The sequence below is a fragment of the Carassius gibelio genome, chromosome B5 (assembly GCF_023724105.1).
Source record: "Carassius gibelio isolate Cgi1373 ecotype wild population from Czech Republic chromosome B5, carGib1.2-hapl.c, whole genome shotgun sequence".
NCBI classification, from domain to species: domain Eukaryota; kingdom Metazoa; phylum Chordata; class Actinopteri; order Cypriniformes; family Cyprinidae; genus Carassius; species Carassius gibelio.
Window position 1 is genome coordinate 18,895,371 of NC_068400.1, and position 18,080 is coordinate 18,913,450.

An 18,080-nucleotide genomic window follows, 5' to 3' on the forward strand; every position below is an offset into this window, starting at 1 on the left:
CCGTCCAATGCCTTGAGTATTGAGCTCCCATCGGACATCGGCGAGAGTCTCACGGCCACCTAACTTTTCGTTCCTGTTTGACGGGTGACAGTACTCGCTGTACTGTCTCCAAATAGGTAAAGTTGCTCCAACTGGAGTACATAGGCTCTTCCGACCTGCCAACCAGCTGACTTTCTAAATATTATCCCCCGCCAGATCTCAACGCTATTGTGGGGGGGTCCTTAGTCTGGCGGCTGTCCTTTCCGCTATTGCTTTTTGGGGGGTACACTAGGTTCGGGCCATTCCCGAGCTCGGAGCCCCTTCCCTGGACAGCACGCCAAATATGCATTATAATACTTCAGCTAATTATATGTAAGTGTGAACTCGTGAATTGTAAGTAATCTACCCACTTCTGGTTGTGAGCACGGGTGAAATTTAACTAAAAAAAAAAAAAAACAAATGTGCAAAAGAAGGTGCAAAAATTTATTTCTCAAAAGTCTTTAAGGATACAAGTATCAAAACAAAACCTTACAGCCCAGCATAAAAGCTGTCAATATGGTACAACGCTGCCTCTTTGACTCTTGCTGTTGATTTGAATGGTGATGGTTTTTATTTTAAGTGTCTCAGAAATGTAGATGCTGCTTTTCTGATGTTCATTGTATTTTTGAGTCTTTTTTCCAGCTGCTAAATCATTCCAATCCAGTCACTAGAAATTTCTCAGTTTGTGAATTGTTGTTACCAAAACCATTTATTCCTGAACTTTCTTCCATCTGTTACTGGAAATTGCTGGTTGATATGTCATGAAATCAGTACGTTGGGAATGTTGTGAACGAATACGATCTTCTCATTCGTGAACGAGTTGAATGAACTGATACATAGCTCGTTCATGAATAAAATGAATGAGAGTATACAGGGTCAGTGGGCCAAGAATGTAAATCTCGATCAGCAATCAGCAGATACAAAGCGCAGTTATGGGTGCACAAACATTTGTTTTCATATTTAGCATACAGAACATAATTCCATGTTTATTTATTAATGTGAATATATTATATATGAATTGTCTGAATAATTAAAATGTTTAATTATGCAAGAAAACCTTGTGCTTTGTTCATCTGAACAACTTATTTAGACTATTTATTTAATGTGATCATGCACACACTTTAATAAAGCCAAATCAGTTTTTGTCACAAGTAAATACATTTGTCGACTTAAGACATAACACATAAGACACTCTTTTTCGACACCTGCTGAATCAGTGTACTGAATGAATCAGTGAACGAATCAGAATTATTTTGGTGAAAGAACTGAAAATCAATGAATCAATGAAATAAACATTTCCATCACTAAATTCCACGCAACATAAATGAATTTAAAAAAAAACAATGGTTTTTAGTGACCCGCCCCAACCCGTCCCACTAATAAAGTGCCAATTTCTTTACCCACCCCGACCCGATCCGCGGGTTACTAGAGGATACCATCACTAGAGCATCACTAGAGGACACCATTCCCCGGAGCTTTGCATTGTGTATTTGTCTGAAAGACAAGTTTCATAAAATTCTAAATTTATTATAGCCTTTCTAGCAAAGCTCGCTCCGTTTATAATCACTAAAAAGCTTTCAATCATCTTAGTTTATGGCAGTCTCATAAGGTTCCATTGTTTAAATCGCATCTGCACTGTTATGAGATTATTCATGAACTTGAAAAACTGCTGCTTAAAACAGTTTTCAGGGGTGAGTGAATTTTGACTAAATAAAACCCCTCTAATTGGCCTGATAGGTCTGTGATTGGCTACATTGTAAGTTTAATGCAGAATTCATAACACTCATATATGTGAAAGACAACCGGACACTCCAGATCACATAATGCCATGGAGAATTTAGAAATGATATTAAGAATTTGAGAGAATAAATCTTTTCTCAGATAACAAAGATAACAGGAACTCGGCATCCAATCTCTTCTCTTTTGGAATACGATTTTTTTTTTTTGTTGTTGTTGTTTTTTATACAGTATTGTTCAAAATAATAGCAGTACAATGTGACTAACCAGAATAATCAAGGTTTTTAGTATATTTTTTATTGCTACGTGGCAAACAAGTTACCAGTAGGTTCAGTAGATTGTCAGAAAACAAACAAGACCCAGCATTCATGATATGCACGCTCTTAAGGCTGTGCAATTGGGCAATTAGTTGAAAGGGGTGTGTTCAAAAAAATAGCAGTGTCTACCTTTGACTGTACAAACTCAAAACTATTTTGTACAAACATTTTTTTTTTCTGGGATTTAGCAATCCTGTGAATCACTAAACTAATATTTAGTTGTATGACCACAGTTTTTTAAAACTGCTTGACATCTGTGTGGCATGGAGTCAACCAACTTGTGGCACCTCTCAGCTGTTATTCCACTCCATGATTCTTTAACAACATTCCTCAATTCATTCACATTTCTTGGTTTTGCTTCAGAAACAGCATTTTTGATATCACCCCACAAGTTCTCAATTGGATTAAGGTCTGGAGATTGGGATGGCCACTCCATAACATTAATTTTGTTGGTTTGGAACCAAGACTTTGCCCGTTTACTAGTGTGTTTTGGGTCATTGTCTTGTTGAAACAACCATTTCAAGGGCATGTCCTCTTCAGCATAGGGCAACATGACCTTTTCAAGTATTTTAACATATGCAAACTGATCCATGATCCCTGGTATGCGATAAATAGGCCCAACACCATAGTAGGAGAAACATGCCCATATCATGATGCTTGCACCTCCATGCTTCACTGTCTTCACTGTGTACTGTGGCTTGAATTCAGAGTTTGGGGGTCGTCTCACAAACTGCCTGTGGCCCTTGGACCCAAAAAGAGCAATTTTACTCTCATCAGTCCACAAAATGTTCCTCCATTTCTCTTTAGGCCAGTTGATGTGTTTTTTGGCAAATTGTAACCTCTTCTGCACATGCCTTTTTTTTAACAGAGGGACTTTGCGGGGGATTCTTGAAAATAGATTAGCTTCACACAGACGTCTTCTAACTGTCACAGTACTTACAGGTAACTCCAGACTGTCTTTGATCATCCTGGAGGTGATCATTGGCTGAGCCTTTGCCATTCTGGTTATTCTTCTATCCATTTTGATGGTTGTCTTCCATTTTCTTCCACGTCTCTCTGGTTTTGCTCTCCATTTTAAGGCATTGGAGATCATTTTAGCTGAACAGCCTATCATTTTTTGCACCTCTTTATAGGTTTTCCCCTCTCTAATCAACTTTTTAATCAAAGTACGCTGTTCTTCTGAACAATGTCTTGAACGACCCATTTTCCTCAGCTTTCAAATGCATGTTCAACAAGTGTTGGCTTCATCCTTAAATAGGGGCCACCTGATTCACACCTGTTTCTTCACAAAATTGATGACCTCAGTGATTGAATGCCACACTGCTATTTTTTTGAACACACCCCTTTCAACTAATTCAACTAATTGCCCAATTGCACATCCTTAAGAGCGTGCATATCATGAATGCTGGGTCTCATTTGTTTTCTGAGAATCTACTGAACCTACTGGTAACTTGTTTGCCACGTAGCAATAAAAAAATATACGAAAAACCTTGATTATTCTGGTTAGTCACATTGTACTGCTATTATTTTGAACAATACTGTATATACACTGTTTTTTTTCGAAACGGCGCCACCACTTTCACCCTTTTGTGCAACAGCAGCTGCTCTGGGAACGTGATCTAAGCTCAAATCTGACTGTACGGATCATTTCATTGTGGAGCAATGGGGGAAAAAACGGCACATAGCAGGAAAAAAAAATTAAAATCCTCACTTTTTTACACCGCAAATGCTTGTGCCTGGTGTGAATAGCCCCATAGGGATCTATTGTTTAGATTCAAAAGTGTCTTCAAGCCGAATTTTCACTTTCAGTGTGAAAAGCCCTTTATGCAGCAAAACGATCGGTCTGTGCAAGAGACATTATTTACAACATTATAAACACAAGCACATTTTGCATCATTATTGGGTGCTTTATTAATATAACTGCATATATATGTAGTCATTGCTTGCTTGCATGAACTGGTGAATCAGTTAATTGAACCAGCTTGCGAAAAAGTTAACTTCCCCATTTTACTGAGGCTCTGGATTAAAGATAATAATGTTGTAAATTACTTGAAGTTTATTGTACAGACTGATCATTTCATTTCATAAGAACTCAATATATTATCAGGAGCCACGGCAATTAATCTTGTGTTGCCTGTATATGGTTTTTTGACCATACACAGTCACCTACATCTTGCATGGCCTGAGGACGAGTTCATTTTTGGGTGAACTATCCTTTTAATAGTGCTTTTTTAAATTTATTTTAAATAATATGTAGGACAAAATTATGACTAGTACAGATAAGTGCCATGTGATGTGCCATCGATAAAACTGCATGGCACAAGCTGGCATCTAATCTCCCAGCCAATGAAATGACATGTTTCCTATGCCTCTTGTCCTGGTTATGTGGATGAACTTACATATTGTTTTGTTTTTTTTAGCTTAAACATGCTGAAGTTGTGGAAGAGGCAGATGGACACCAAGATGGCTGAGTGAAAAAACACAAAGAAGACAAAGGCCTTGTACTTTTGAGCCATTGTTTTTTATTTGTTTTCATTCCAGTTAATTTCCATATTCTTTCTGTTCAAATGTTTTGTTTTTCACCATGTTACAAGAGTGAGTGAGTGAGTGAGTGTGTGTGTGTGTGTGTGTGTGTGTGTGTGTGCGTGTGTGTGTGTGTGTGTGTGTGTGTGTGTGTGTGTGTGTGTGTGTGTGTGTGTGTGTGTGTGTAAGGCAGATTTTGTGGACAAAATTGTGTAGCCATTGTGATGGTTTGGATGTTCAACAATTAGCAGAACGAACGTGTATATCAGCTAAACGAGAATGTTACATTAAGCTTTGAAATAAACTCATGTTTGTTTACTGTCACCTGTATGCATAATATGAAATCTTCTCCATTTCTACCTTGATAAGAGCAGGGTACCATTAGTTATGCATGCCTCTTCAGTGTTCATGACCGGTAATGAAATACACTGTGTGTGAGAGTGCAGATTTACTTTGACACAACACTGAAATCTAAAATGCTTAAACCTCACAGAATAAAACTATTTGTAAAGAAATTGCTATATGAATGAGTGTACAATATTCCATCAGGTCAGCAGACATTACAAATGTATCTTACCACAAACCAATACACTCTACCTTGCAGCTTGTGTCTGTGAAGGTCAGAATTAAATGAACGTGGAATGATTTGTATAAGTAGAGGCACATTTGTGTAAATATATTAACTAATGTTCCAATTTAAACAAACAATGGTCTGGTCAAGAGTTTACCTTTCACAAACACATAAACAACTTCCAGTGAATAGCAAGATATATTTGCAACAATTATCGAAATTATAGACATTTGTGCACACAACTGAGACTTATATCTAGTCCTCACTTTTACAATAGTCAAACAATTTTGCATAAAAACAACAACAAATGTATCTACATTCCAATAAATTAAAACTAAACCAAGACATTTAGAAAACAGCACAAAAACAATAATGATGGTTAATTTAAATGTTCTAATAATAAATTGATTTAAAATCAAACCACAAAAATAAAAACTAGAAACACGGAACTAAACAGCCAAACATTTCAGTCATAACTGGAAAGTATTTTGATTGTCAAAGGTACTGTGTATAGACGTCAAACTTCACAATCTGCAATGCAGTCTTAGCATCAGAAACATATTTACTTTACATGCATGTTAATGCATACAATTAACAAAAGTTGAAAATAGCTACATTTAAAATTACTTTTAAATAAATACCACATTCTTTCGTATTAGATTTACTTGCGGTGACACCAGAAATTTCTGCACAACAATTAAATTTTTTGAAGACACTGAATGACCTGAGTCGATTAGTTTGGCGCATTCTGCTAGCAGGTGCATGAACCTTTATAGTTAGTATACACATAAACAATAATGTACATTTGGTAGCAACTGAGCACAGTATCATTTTAATCAAATACATTTATATTTTAAGCACTGTTTATTTTGTATATATTGACACACTGATTGGTTACATATAACTTTAAGTAAAATAGACTTTTCTTCAGAATGTACCTATTGCACAGCATGCACAACTCATTCAGCCCAACTGGTAGAGTATGGGCTTGCAATGCCGATATTGTGGGTTTAATTTCACAGGACACAATTCCTTAAATTGACTTTTATGTAGCTTCAGGTAAAATCATGAGCTTAATGCATAATTATAAATGAACGCTAGACATTCAAGTACCAGATTGTCAGCTTACCATTTTTAAAGGGCTACATGTTTACAGAGATGTACATTACAAGAGACTTTAAGAGTTGAGCCTTTTGATATTATATTCAATTTAAATTATTTATTTTGCACATTTTGGCCTTGATCTGGAGCTTGCCTGAGAGACAATAACAGCCGGCACAGGTGCATTGTGGATGAAGGGACAACATTCTGATGTGTGTAATTCAAGGACTGGTGTAAGCAGCAACAGTCCACAGTTTATCTATATACATACACAAACGTACACATTCCTCCTACAACTGGAGCTCTAGATTTGGCTTTGGGCTCCAGTACATTTTTTAAATATTAAACTATATGGTGTTTAGGGATTACTCTGTTGTCCGTTATGTCGAGGAGAGTCATACCGCATGATTTGCCGTGGGGTGCCGTACCCTACCATGCCAGATTGAGATGCTCCACGACTGCTTCCCATTTGCATGCCAATAAGACTGCGACCTTGACGCAGCTGCTCCTCAGAAAACTCCCTCTTGTGGACCTTGGCTTTCCTAAAACATAATTAAAAACATTAAAATGCAGTAAGTGTGTGCTTGCATTAAATGGAGCAGCTGTATTAGATTTAGTCCCGTACATCCAGACTTCTGACTGTTGGAATAAAGTCTGGTCCAAGTTGTTGACAACATCAAATACATTTTCGTGGATTTTCTCTGGTCTTGAAAATTAAAAAAATAGATTATTTTACCTCTGGTAACTCAACAGAATGTTCAGAATTTATTTCAAAGATGCAAAGCTATTAACCTCAAAACTAATTATTATTCATACATGCTCATTTGCCATGTAATGTCGTGATTGGGACACTTGCACACTATAACAAGACTACTGGCTTGTGCTCTATGTGAACACATGCCAGTCCACAACGTACAAAAGCTGTGTTAAAACACTGAATTTCAAGTATAAATGAAATATTTTCCATCACTGATTTTTGTTTTTAAGTTAATCCAATGCAGTGCCACTGGTTGTCTTTGCAGTCTAAAGAAATCTGATGATCAAGACATGAAAATGGTATATGCTATTTTTATTATTATTATTTCTTTTCTAATTAATTCTTTTTTTATTATGTGATACAAATAAATCATTACACATAATGTCAATATTATAACATGACATTAAAAAGTCGTGAAATAAAGTCAAAATGGACAAAATAAAAAATAAAATAAAAAGTCAATTATGACAAAAAGTTGAAATCATGACATAAAAAGTTAAAATATATCTCTTTATGTCATACGACTTTTCATCTCATAATAATGCGGACCTTGAGCTGGAGCTTGAGTGGGTCACACTACACTATACTACCCATCTACACTATTGTTTTGCTGCCCACAATGCTAATGCAGACCTTGAAACCTCCAGTGTCAGTTTTACTCCTTGGCTGTTGGTGTCGCTGTTGGACAGTGTTTTCTCTACTTCCTGCTGGCCTTCTGTAGCTAATCATAGCTCCTTGTAGCTGGTTTTATTTTATTTTTTCTTTAGAATCTTTATCTTACTATCACTCTCTGTTTTTTGAAGTGATAAAATATAACTTAATTCACACCATATTTCTGATATTATCGATCAATCTTATCAGATTAACTTTGATCGTTCACTTTTATTTTATATCCGTGAGTGCAGTACACCTGCAAAGCTTTAGCACTCGTTAGCTTATCATAAGCGTTTTCATTCGAACCTATCACTGTTTTCTTTTCTCCTTTCCTCTCTCTCGCTCCAGTTTTCCCACAAGTTCATCAAACAACCGCAGTAAGAATATTTCATCAAGCACGGTGAGTAATGGCTTCTCCTGCTATTGTTATTTGCACCTCTTGCCACATGTACAGTTTATCCATCTCTGTCGCAGATGAGGGATTCACATGTGATAAATGCAGGGAAATAGTTAGGCCGACAGAGAAGATTTCAGAATTAGAGACACACATCCTTTAATTGAGGACAGTAAGAATGTTAGGGCACTAAATACGGCTTTGGATGCGTCTAGCTCAGGGATTCCTGTACATTGTTCGGATCCGGAAACAGAGCCCCTGCAGCAGGGCAACTGGGTGACGGTGAGGCAGGGTAGTCTACACTGCTCTTCTGTTCCGATCAGACCATTAAACAGGTTCTCCCCACTCAGTGATGCACCCACTGAGAAACCTGGTGAAGGGGCTCTAGTTATTGGTGATTCTATTGTACGGAACTTGAATATAAAGACACCAGCCACCATAGTCAAATGTTTACCAGGAGCCAGAGCGCCTGACATTTTGGCAAATTTAAAAGTGCTGGCTAATGCTAAACGTAAATACAGTAAGATTGTTATTCATGCGGGCGCTAATGATGTTCGACTTCGCCAGAAGGAGATCACTAAAAATAACATTAAAGAGGTGTGTGATCTTGCAAGCACGATGTCAGACACTGTAATATGCTCTGGTCCCCTCCCTGCTTACCGTGGTGATGAGATGCATAGCAGATTGTCATCGCTCAATGGCTGGATGTCTAAGTGGTGCTCACAGAATAACATAGGTTTCATAGACAATTGGACGAGCTTTTGGGGCAGACCTGACCTGTTGAAAAGAGATGGTCTTCATCCCTCCTGGGGTGGCGCCACTCTTCTCTCTAGAAATATGGCAAATAGTCTTAGAGTTTATACTTTACTAACTGGGGCCCAGGTCAGGAAGCACACAGACTGGCTAAACAGACCATCTGCTACTGTAGCTGCCTCACATCACAGAGGTCAGCTAATTCTCAGCACATCTTTTTCTATACTCTTTCACCTAGATATCACACTATAGAGACTGTGTCTGTTCCCTGAACTAGAAAATACAAAAAACGTCCAAACCAAGTTAAGATTAACAATTTAATTGAGGTTCAACAAATGAAAAAACAGATACAATATGGATAAACAAATGATAAAGCTTGGCTTATTGAATATCAGATCCCTTTCTATGAAAACACTTTTTGTAAATAATATGATCACTGATCATAATATAGATGTACTCTGTTTGACAGAAACCTGGCTAAAACCTGATGATTACTTTATTTTAAATGAGTCCACCCCCCAAGATTATTGTTATAAACATGAGCCGCGTCTAAAAGGCAAAGGGGGAGGAGTTGCTTCAATTTATAACAACGTTTTCAAGATTTCTCAGAGGGCAGGCTTCAAGTATAACTCGTTTGAAGTATTGGTGCTACATATAACATTATCCAGAGAAGCAAATGTTAATGATAAATCCCCTGTTATGTTTGTACTGGCTACTGAATACAGGCCACCAGGGCACCATACAGACTTTATTAAAGAGTTTGGTGATTTTACATCCGAATTAGTTCTGGCTGCAGATAAAGTTTTAATAATTGGTTATTTTAATATCCATGTCGATAAAGAAAAAGATGCATTGGGATCAGCATTTATAGACATTCTGAAATCTATTGGTGTTGGACAACACATTTCAGGACCTACTCATTGTCAAAATCATACTCTAGATTTAATACTGTCACATGGAATTGATGTTGATAGTGTTGAAATTATTCAGCCAAGTGATGATATCTCAGATCATTATTTAGTTCTGTGCAAACTTCATATAGCCAAAATTGGAAATTCTTCTTCTTGTTACACGTATGGAAGAACCATCACTTCTACCACAAAAGACTGCTTTTTAAGTTATCTTCCAAATGTATCCAAAACCTCAGAACAACTTGATGATGTAACAGAAACTATGGACTCTCTCTTTTCTAGCACTTTAAATAAAGTTGCTCCTTTAAGCTTAAGGAAGGTTAAGGAAAACAGTTTGACACCATGGTATAATAAGCATACTCGCACCCTAAAGAGGGCAGCCCGAAAAATTTAGCGCAGCTGGAGGAAAACAAAACTAGAGGTATTTCGTATTGCTTGGCAGGAAAGTAATTTGACCATTTATTTGACCTCCATCAGTTCGTAGTAGTGAATGAAGATGTATAGATCACAAATGCAGTATGGAGTAACTCAAGGCTCAGTACTAGGGCCGCTACTCTTCACGCTTTGTATGTTACCCTTGGGAGAAATCATCAGGAAACATGGTGTTAGCTTTCACTGTTATGCTGATGATACTCAGCTCTATTTTCTTCGCGGCTTGGTGAAACACACCAATTTGAAAAACTAATGGAATGCATAGTCGATATAAAAAACTGGATGACGAGTAATTTCTTACTGCTAAATTCTGAAAAAACAGAGGTGTTAATTATAGGACCTAAAAACTCTGCTTGTAATAATCAAGAACACTGTCTAAGACTTGATGGTTGCTCTGTCAATTCTTCGTCATCAGTTAGGAACCTAGGTGTACTATTTGATCACAATCTTTCCTTAGAAAGCCACGTTTCTAGCATTTGTAAAACTGCATGTTTCCATCTCAAAAATATATCTAAATTACGGCCTATGCTCTCAATGTCAAATGCAGAAATGTTAATTCATGCATTTATGATCTCAAGGTTAGATTATTGTAATGCTTTATTGGGTGGTTGTTTTGCACGCTTAGTAAACAAACTACAGCTAGTCCAAAATGCAGCAACAAGAGTTCTTAATAGAACCAGGAAGTATGACCATATTAGCCCGGTCCTGTCAACACTGCACTGGCTCCCTATCAAACATCGTATAGATTTTAAAATATTGCTTATTACTTATAAAGCCCTCAATGGTTTTGCACCTCAGTATTTGAATGAGCTCCTTTTACATTATAATCCTCTACGTATGCTACGTTCTCAAAACTCAGGCAATTTGATAATACCTAGAATATCAAAATCAACTGCGGGCGGCAGATCCTTTTCCTATTTGGCACCTAAACTCTAGAATAACCTACCTAACATTGTTCGGGAGGCAGACACACTCTTGCAGTTTAAATCTAGATTAAAGACCCATCTCTTTAACCTGGCTTACACAAAACATACTAATATGCTTTTAATATCCAAATCTGTTAAAGGATTTTTAGGCTGCATTAATTAGGTAAACCGGAAACACTTCCCATAACACCCTATGTACTTGCTACATCATTAGAAGAATGGCATCTACGCTAATATTTGTCTGTTTCTCTCTTATTCTGAGGTCACCGTAGCAACCAGATTCAGTCTGTATCCAGACCAGATGGTGGATCAGCACCTAGAAAGGACCTCAACAGCCCTGTAAGACAGCGGAGACCAGGACAACTAGAGCCCCAGATACAGATCCCCTGTAAAGACCTTGTCTCAGACGACCACCACGACAAGACCACAGGAAACAGATGATTCTTCTGCACAATCTGACTTTGCTGCAGCCTGGAATTTAACTACTGGTTTCGTCTGGTCAGAGGAGAACCGCTATATAAATAAAGGTGACTTGACTTGACTATGGATCTGTCACAAGACTATTTAATTTAATTGCCTACATCAATTAATGTGTGACCAACTTAAAGCCAGTTCAATAGCCTCTGCAAAGACTGTATCCACCAGGTACAAATAAAACAATTTGATTGGCTGATGAATCTGTTGAATCTTAATTTAGATTCTACTAGTATATGCACTGTTGTTAATTCTGCACGGGCTGAAATAGATAAGATCTGTGGGTTCTCAGTCATAGTGCTAATGGGTGACACCCTTCTTTGTCCAGCTCACCTATGAAACCAGTCTTTGTCTCCATGGTAATGTCCATCATCCTTTGTCAGAGCTTCACTTCCCAGAGCCATCAGTGTCCTCTGGACTGCAGCCATGTCCTTTCCTTTAAAACAGAGTGAAAAGCCTCATGAACATGATACCTGTGACAGTGCTTGCCAAAGGCATCTTGTACAGTCCTATATACACCATGTAATGACAATAGTTCAATCAGGAGTTCCCTTTCTGTTGGTCATGTTCGACATTACATCAGAAGAGACTGATGAATGGAGTCTTTCCCAAGAACCCAATCACCTTCGAGTGGTAACAGAACAAGCCAATGGTATGCTTAGTACCTTGCTCTGTCCCGCTGTGTGGGTATATAAGAAGCAGCAAAAACAACTCGCATTCAAGCTGAGCACATCTTTGCAGTCTTTGTGCAGTCGATATATGGGTCCTCGTGATGGCCACGATTGCTGTGTCACATATCTGGGCTTTCAGCATGCTGAGGCTGCGTTCGTGGATGGTTCATGTTCTCATTGTGGGGACATGACAATCTCAGTGATAAGATCAAGACCCGATTACCTTAAATGGTATAGAGTACCCTCTGCCACACCCCAATCTAGTTCCTTTTTCCATAAGAAGGCTACTTTTGCTGGTGGCCTGGGTGATCTGAGGGTTATGGTGTGGACTTCTTCGACGAGACAGCCTCTTAGGGCATTACCCACTTCACAAACGCCTCAGCCTATGGAGTTCCCGGTGGTCTGCTGGGTCCTCTCACCAGGATCTCAGCATCTCATTCGGAGCTCTGGAGGATGACCAAATGTCGATTGTCGCATCACAAGGTAGGCTTGAGTCCTCACCTTCACCAAGTTCCCACTTGGGATCTCGCAGTTGTTTTGACCACACTCCAGAGAGCTCCTTTCGAACCCTTACTGTCAATGGAGCTGAAATTCTTATCTTTAAATACTGTACTCCTGACGGCTTTGGCTTTGGTTAAGAGGGTCGGGACTTGCAGGCATTTTCAGTTGACAAAGCATGCCTGGAATTTGGGCCGACCAACTCTCAAGTCATCTTGAGACTTCGGCCTGGATACGTGCCCAAAGTTCCCACCACTCCTTTTAGAAATCAGATGGTGAACTTGCAAGCACTTCCCCTGGAGGAGGCAGACCCAGTCCTGGTGCTACTCTGTCCAGAACGTGCGCTCCGCACTTACATAGACAGAACTCAGTGCTTCAGGACCTCAGACCATATCTTTGTCTGTTACGGAGGCCAGCAGAAGGGAAAGGTTGTCTCCAAGCAGAGGTTATCCCACTGAATAGTGGATGCTATTATCTTGGCTTATCAATCTCAAGACCTGCCATGCCCCCTAGGAGAGGGCTCTCTCAATTAGGAGTTTGGCTTCCTCCTGGGCGCTGGCGCATGGCCAGCACTTGCGTGCATGCCCTGACGGTCAGTCCCTGTGTTGGACTAGGTGTTTCCATCTGTTGTGATTCCCCTCATGGGCAGTCCCACGTGTATATTTCCACAGTAATTCTCTCTCGGCAGCATGTGTCTTTCCCTTGGCAAGCCACCCTTGCCATTTCTGACGTTGAAACATTTCCACATTGTGGTCTGAGTACCTCAGAGATTCATATTTATAGCTGGTTGATTTGTCCTTTGTAAGACTTCCTATGAGCAGGCAGTCTATTAGCATACTTCCAGCTGAAATATGCTACCCAGTGCATTCTGTGTTAGGTATAGCCCTTCGCTTGTGCTGGCCTCATGACAGGCTGCTATCACTTACACAGGTTACTGGAAGACAGCCATTGTGGTGTTTTGGAAGGGACCCCATTCGTCAGTCTCTTCTGACATAATGTCGAACGTGTCTGAAAAGGAACATCTAGGTTACGTATGTAACCCTCGTTCCCTTTAGGAGGAAAAGGAGACATTGCATCCCTTTTCCACAATTGCTGTTCTGCTGAATGGCTGGGTCACATGGCTGGGCTCCTCAGCGAAGGCTTGAATGTGAGTTGCTCATGCTGCTCGTTATATACCCACACAGCGGGGCGGAGCTTGGGATGCAAATTCCACAGACCAAGGTACTCCGCATACCATTGGCTCATTCTGTTACCACTCGAAGGTGACTGGGCTCTATGGCAAGACTCCACTCTACAGTCTCTTCTAATGTAACATCTCTGTTCATTCAGAGAATGAGTGTTACATGCTAGTAAACCTAGATGTTCTCAACTCTGGCCCTTGAGGACCACTTTCCTACAGAGTTTTGCTCCAACCCTAATCACCCTAATGAGGATTTTTGACATAAAAATAAATCATGAAGGAAAATTTACATCTCATTCAGTCAAACTGATGGATATGGATAATTTGTAATGCAACCTTATGATTTTGAAATTATAGATATTTGATTAAAAGCAATGCGTGCTACATAAAATACCGTTGCACCTAAGTACAGTATAAGTCGCATCAGTCCAAAAATACGTCATGCCGAGGAAAAAAACATATAAGTCGCACAGTACTATAAGTCACATTTATTTAGAAACAAGAGAAAACATTACCCTCTACAGCCGCGAGAGGGCGCTCTATGTTTTCAGGGTTAGGCTACAGGAGCACTGAGCAGCATAGAGAGCCCTCTCGCGGCTGTAGACGGTAATGTTTTCTCTTGGTTCATTTCTCTTGGTTCATGTCAAATTAATTTTGATAAATAAGTCGCACCTGACTATTAGTCGCAGGACCAGCCAAACTATGAAAAGAAGTCTGACTTATAGTCCAGAAAATACGGTAGACATCATTTATATCTATAGACAAAATCCCTAATGAGTTAAATAGTGCCAGAGTATATATAAAGGGCAGTAAGGTGGATATTGTTAATATTTGTCCCATTTCTGTTCAATGCGTGTTGTCAGAGATAATGAAAATGAATGACCAGACTGAATAAAATAGAAACAACATTTAGCATGATCTTTAGTCATGTTTTAGACTTCATGTATGTTATATACAGTATAACTGAGGGGATAAAAAAAATAATTGATAGTGGTAAATTATGCAGAACAGTTATGTTAGATCTCGGAAGCCCTTTGTTACTGTAGATTATTAAATTTTACTATATATTAACTATATATAAAACTACTATAGACTACTATAAAATGAAGAGACTATTAGGTGGGTACAATCTTATCTTGAAAATAGAAGTCAGAGAGTATATGTTAAATGTATGTTGTCTAGCTTGTTACCAATTACGTGTGGTGTTCCTCAAGGAAGCATTTTAAATCCTCAATTTTTTCTAATATAAATTACTTCAATGAACATATTTGGTGGAACTCTTCATTCATATAAAGCAGCAATTTTAGTGTCTCATCAAAGCAAAACGGTCTAAAGATAGTTAAAAGAGTCAACTTTGTTAAACATAGTTAAAAGTGTCAACTTGGTTTTTGAGTAATAAACTTCCCTTGCATTTAGTTCAAATTCAGTCCATTCTGTTTGTGTGTGTTCATGCACATTACCTTCCCAAAGATCAACAGTTTGGAATATGTCTCCTCTGTTAACACCATAATCTTCAGCAGCTTGCAGGAACTGAGAAATCTTTTCCATTTGCTTAAAGACCATACTAGTTTCTGTAATTTTCTTAATTGGTTCCTCACCACTGGGGTACAGACTGTTAATGAGCCGGCAGAGAATCTGTGAAGGGGTTAAGAGACAGGAAGAGCGAAGTGTGAAAGGAGAAATATAAGTTCTGCCAGATTCTTAATAATACTATGTCATCCTATTGATTACTAAAACAATAAGAGACAAAAATCTGTCTGTGTCTTATACTTAGAAAGGTGTTCTGTAAAATCACGCGATCTCAGTTTTTTTTTTTTTTTTTTGCATTTTATGGGTCTTAAATAGCGGGAGGAAGACTGCAATTAGTTCTTCACAAATCATAGTAGTAGTTTTCCAAGCATGATTAGATGGTGCTCTATTTCTGGTGCATCTGTGAAGTGTGTATCCATGCATAATTGTTCAGCTAATATTACCCAAAATGTATTTCAAAAACACAAAAACATGGCCAGGATTATATATATATATATATATATATATATATATATATATATATATATACAAATTGAAGTTAAATAGTATGATAACAAATTTTGTTAGAAGCTTAATGCTTGCATGAGAAACCAACAGTAGGGAGGTGTGTGTTCTCAAGAAGACGATGTCCTAATACGTTTACACTGTATTATTACATATTCAAAAAAAAGTGTTCTATCCCATCATCAGCAAAGTTAATGCTTTTAGTGCACAGTAACAATTAACAATATGGTACAAAATGCCCTGAATATTTTTACTTAAGTATATTTTACAAGAAAATACTGTTTTGGCTCTTCTACTTCGAATTTGTTCTGAATTGCTGTATTTTTGTAATTAAATGTAAAATACTGTAAAATACTGAGTGAAAATTGTTTCTCAACATTCACACATCCACAATTCCTTTTCATTGTACAGTATTATAATCATGTGACATAATAATTTAATTGTTCCGCAATGTGATTATCATTCCAAATTATGATTCCAGCTCTCAGATGTGTAAGATATAGGGAAAGGTTTACCAAATAATTTTAGGTTCCCCATGTTAAAAATTAGTTGTTGACATTAATATTACGATTTTAAATGAACTCTTAAACACCTCCCTTCCTTCCTCATATTCCTTATTCAACACCTACTGTTCCACTCATGAGCCATTTCTGGAAGTTCTGTTTGCCAGGCTCAGGTCGTTCCAGGTCGTCACCACACTGGGCCATGATCCATCCCACAAGCCGAGCCTCCAACTCTGCATCATACTTCTGTTCAATCTTCTCTTGGACCTCACGGCTGAGCCCATAGCTTGGTCCCCTGTTTGCCATGGTGGCACTCAGACATTAACACCAACCTACAATGGTAAAAAATCTCAACCCCTATAGGGTGGAAACACACATAACATGGCTTTTATTTCTTATTTTAAATTACTATACGCCTACTAAAACAGATTGGCTACAGCTTAAGCTGTGAATCATACTGACAGGAGAGTTCGTCAAAATCGCCAATGATTTATTCCTGTTCTGGATTCTAACTGGAACTTAATATTGTATGTCAACGATTGATAGATTTAATTTGTTTATCCATTCAAAAACTGACCGGCTATTTGTCCTCCAAACGAGTCCCTTCTAGACATGCAACAGCAATACGATGATATTGATTAAATAGACCAGCGTTTCCATTTGGTCACGATTATTAACAGCAAACTGACATAAATGCCAGCTTGTGTCCCACGGACTCTAGTTCAAAATTAAAACAGGCAACTACATCGCTTTGTTTACACCCGATTGTGTAATATGCCCTTATTTACCCACAGTGTAGTGAGATATTATGCATCAACTCACTTGTGATGGAGGCTGTTTGTTGTTTTCCTCGGCCGTGTAATGTCCGTCTGTTGGCACCATGAAGGACCATTCGTATGGGGCAGGGGGGTGGGACGCAGCTCAGCATCCGTCATTACGTGGAAACAGCCCAAGCAGAGCATAACGCATCATCCTCGCTGATGGAGCTCTACATTAAGGGTTACGTAACAGGGAAGGTTGCGCGCATTATTGGCGTGACGTGTTGCAGTAGCAAGCGCGTTAAGCCAAAAAGGCATTGAAATCCGTTCGGAAGTATGGCAGAATTGTGTGCATGAAAACATCAGTGTGCGTACTTAGAAAAACAGGTCATGATTAAGAACAAGGTATCATAATACAGTCGGGGATGATGCAATAATATGGTCTCGTGTTAATTGGCGTGATCTTTACATTCCTCAAATGCTGATCTTCACAGTGATAGGCTATTTATAATGCGATTTTGATAAATGCAACAAAGGTGTAAATGTACAGTTATTTATAATTAATTATGTTATAGCCTACATACAAAAGAACATACAAACAGGAAATTGGAATATAAAACATAATAGGCTACCATAAACCTATAATAAAATAAACAGGCTATATGTAAAGAGGGAAGGAATGCGTATTTTAGTTGCTGACATCAATTTCTACAGTTTATTTTTATAATAACTTTTTTTTTTTACAGTTAACTGTCAGTCACTACAAAATAGTTTAAAATAATGTGCCATGATTAACATGTCGTGTAATCTATGGAAGGCTGTTCAGTGCCACTTAAAACTGAATCCAACAAAAAATGAAAATGTAAAT

General features: G+C 38.3%; 2 protein-coding genes across 5 annotated transcripts in view; one reads left to right on the forward strand and one right to left on the reverse strand.

Moving 5' to 3' along the window:
- zgc:152816 (uncharacterized protein LOC777712 homolog) overlaps window positions 1-8,199 on the forward strand; it is a 37,803-nt gene extending 29,604 nt beyond the window's left edge. For 2 of the 3 annotated variants that reach the window (XM_052557898.1, XM_052557897.1), the window contains one exon: window positions 4,493-4,919. In XM_052557898.1, the coding sequence (XP_052413858.1) occupies window positions 4,493-4,543 (51 nt within the window). In that variant the 3' untranslated portion in view covers window positions 4,544-4,919. Of the gene's footprint in view, window positions 1-4,492; window positions 4,920-8,026 lie in introns of those variants that run through there. The other variant, XM_052557899.1, reaches the window with a different exon arrangement.
- On the reverse strand, window positions 4,572-17,465 carry LOC127958890 (transgelin-3-like). Of its 2 annotated transcripts, none has more exons than XM_052557935.1 (5): window positions 17,277-17,465; window positions 16,581-16,786; window positions 15,378-15,552; window positions 11,902-12,004; window positions 4,572-6,809 (listed from the first exon to the last, which is right to left on the reverse strand). In XM_052557935.1, the coding sequence occupies exons 2-5, from the start codon at window positions 16,758-16,760 to the stop codon at window positions 6,626-6,628; spliced, it is 642 nt and encodes a 213-aa protein (XP_052413895.1). In that variant the 5' UTR covers window positions 16,761-16,786; window positions 17,277-17,465; the 3' UTR covers window positions 4,572-6,625. The 2 variants fall into 2 exon arrangements, with proteins under 2 accessions (XP_052413895.1, XP_052413894.1); XM_052557934.1 differs by having other exon boundaries at window positions 4,676-6,809; window positions 16,581-16,811; window positions 17,277-17,463.
- Between the last annotated feature and the right edge of the window lie 615 nt (window positions 17,466-18,080).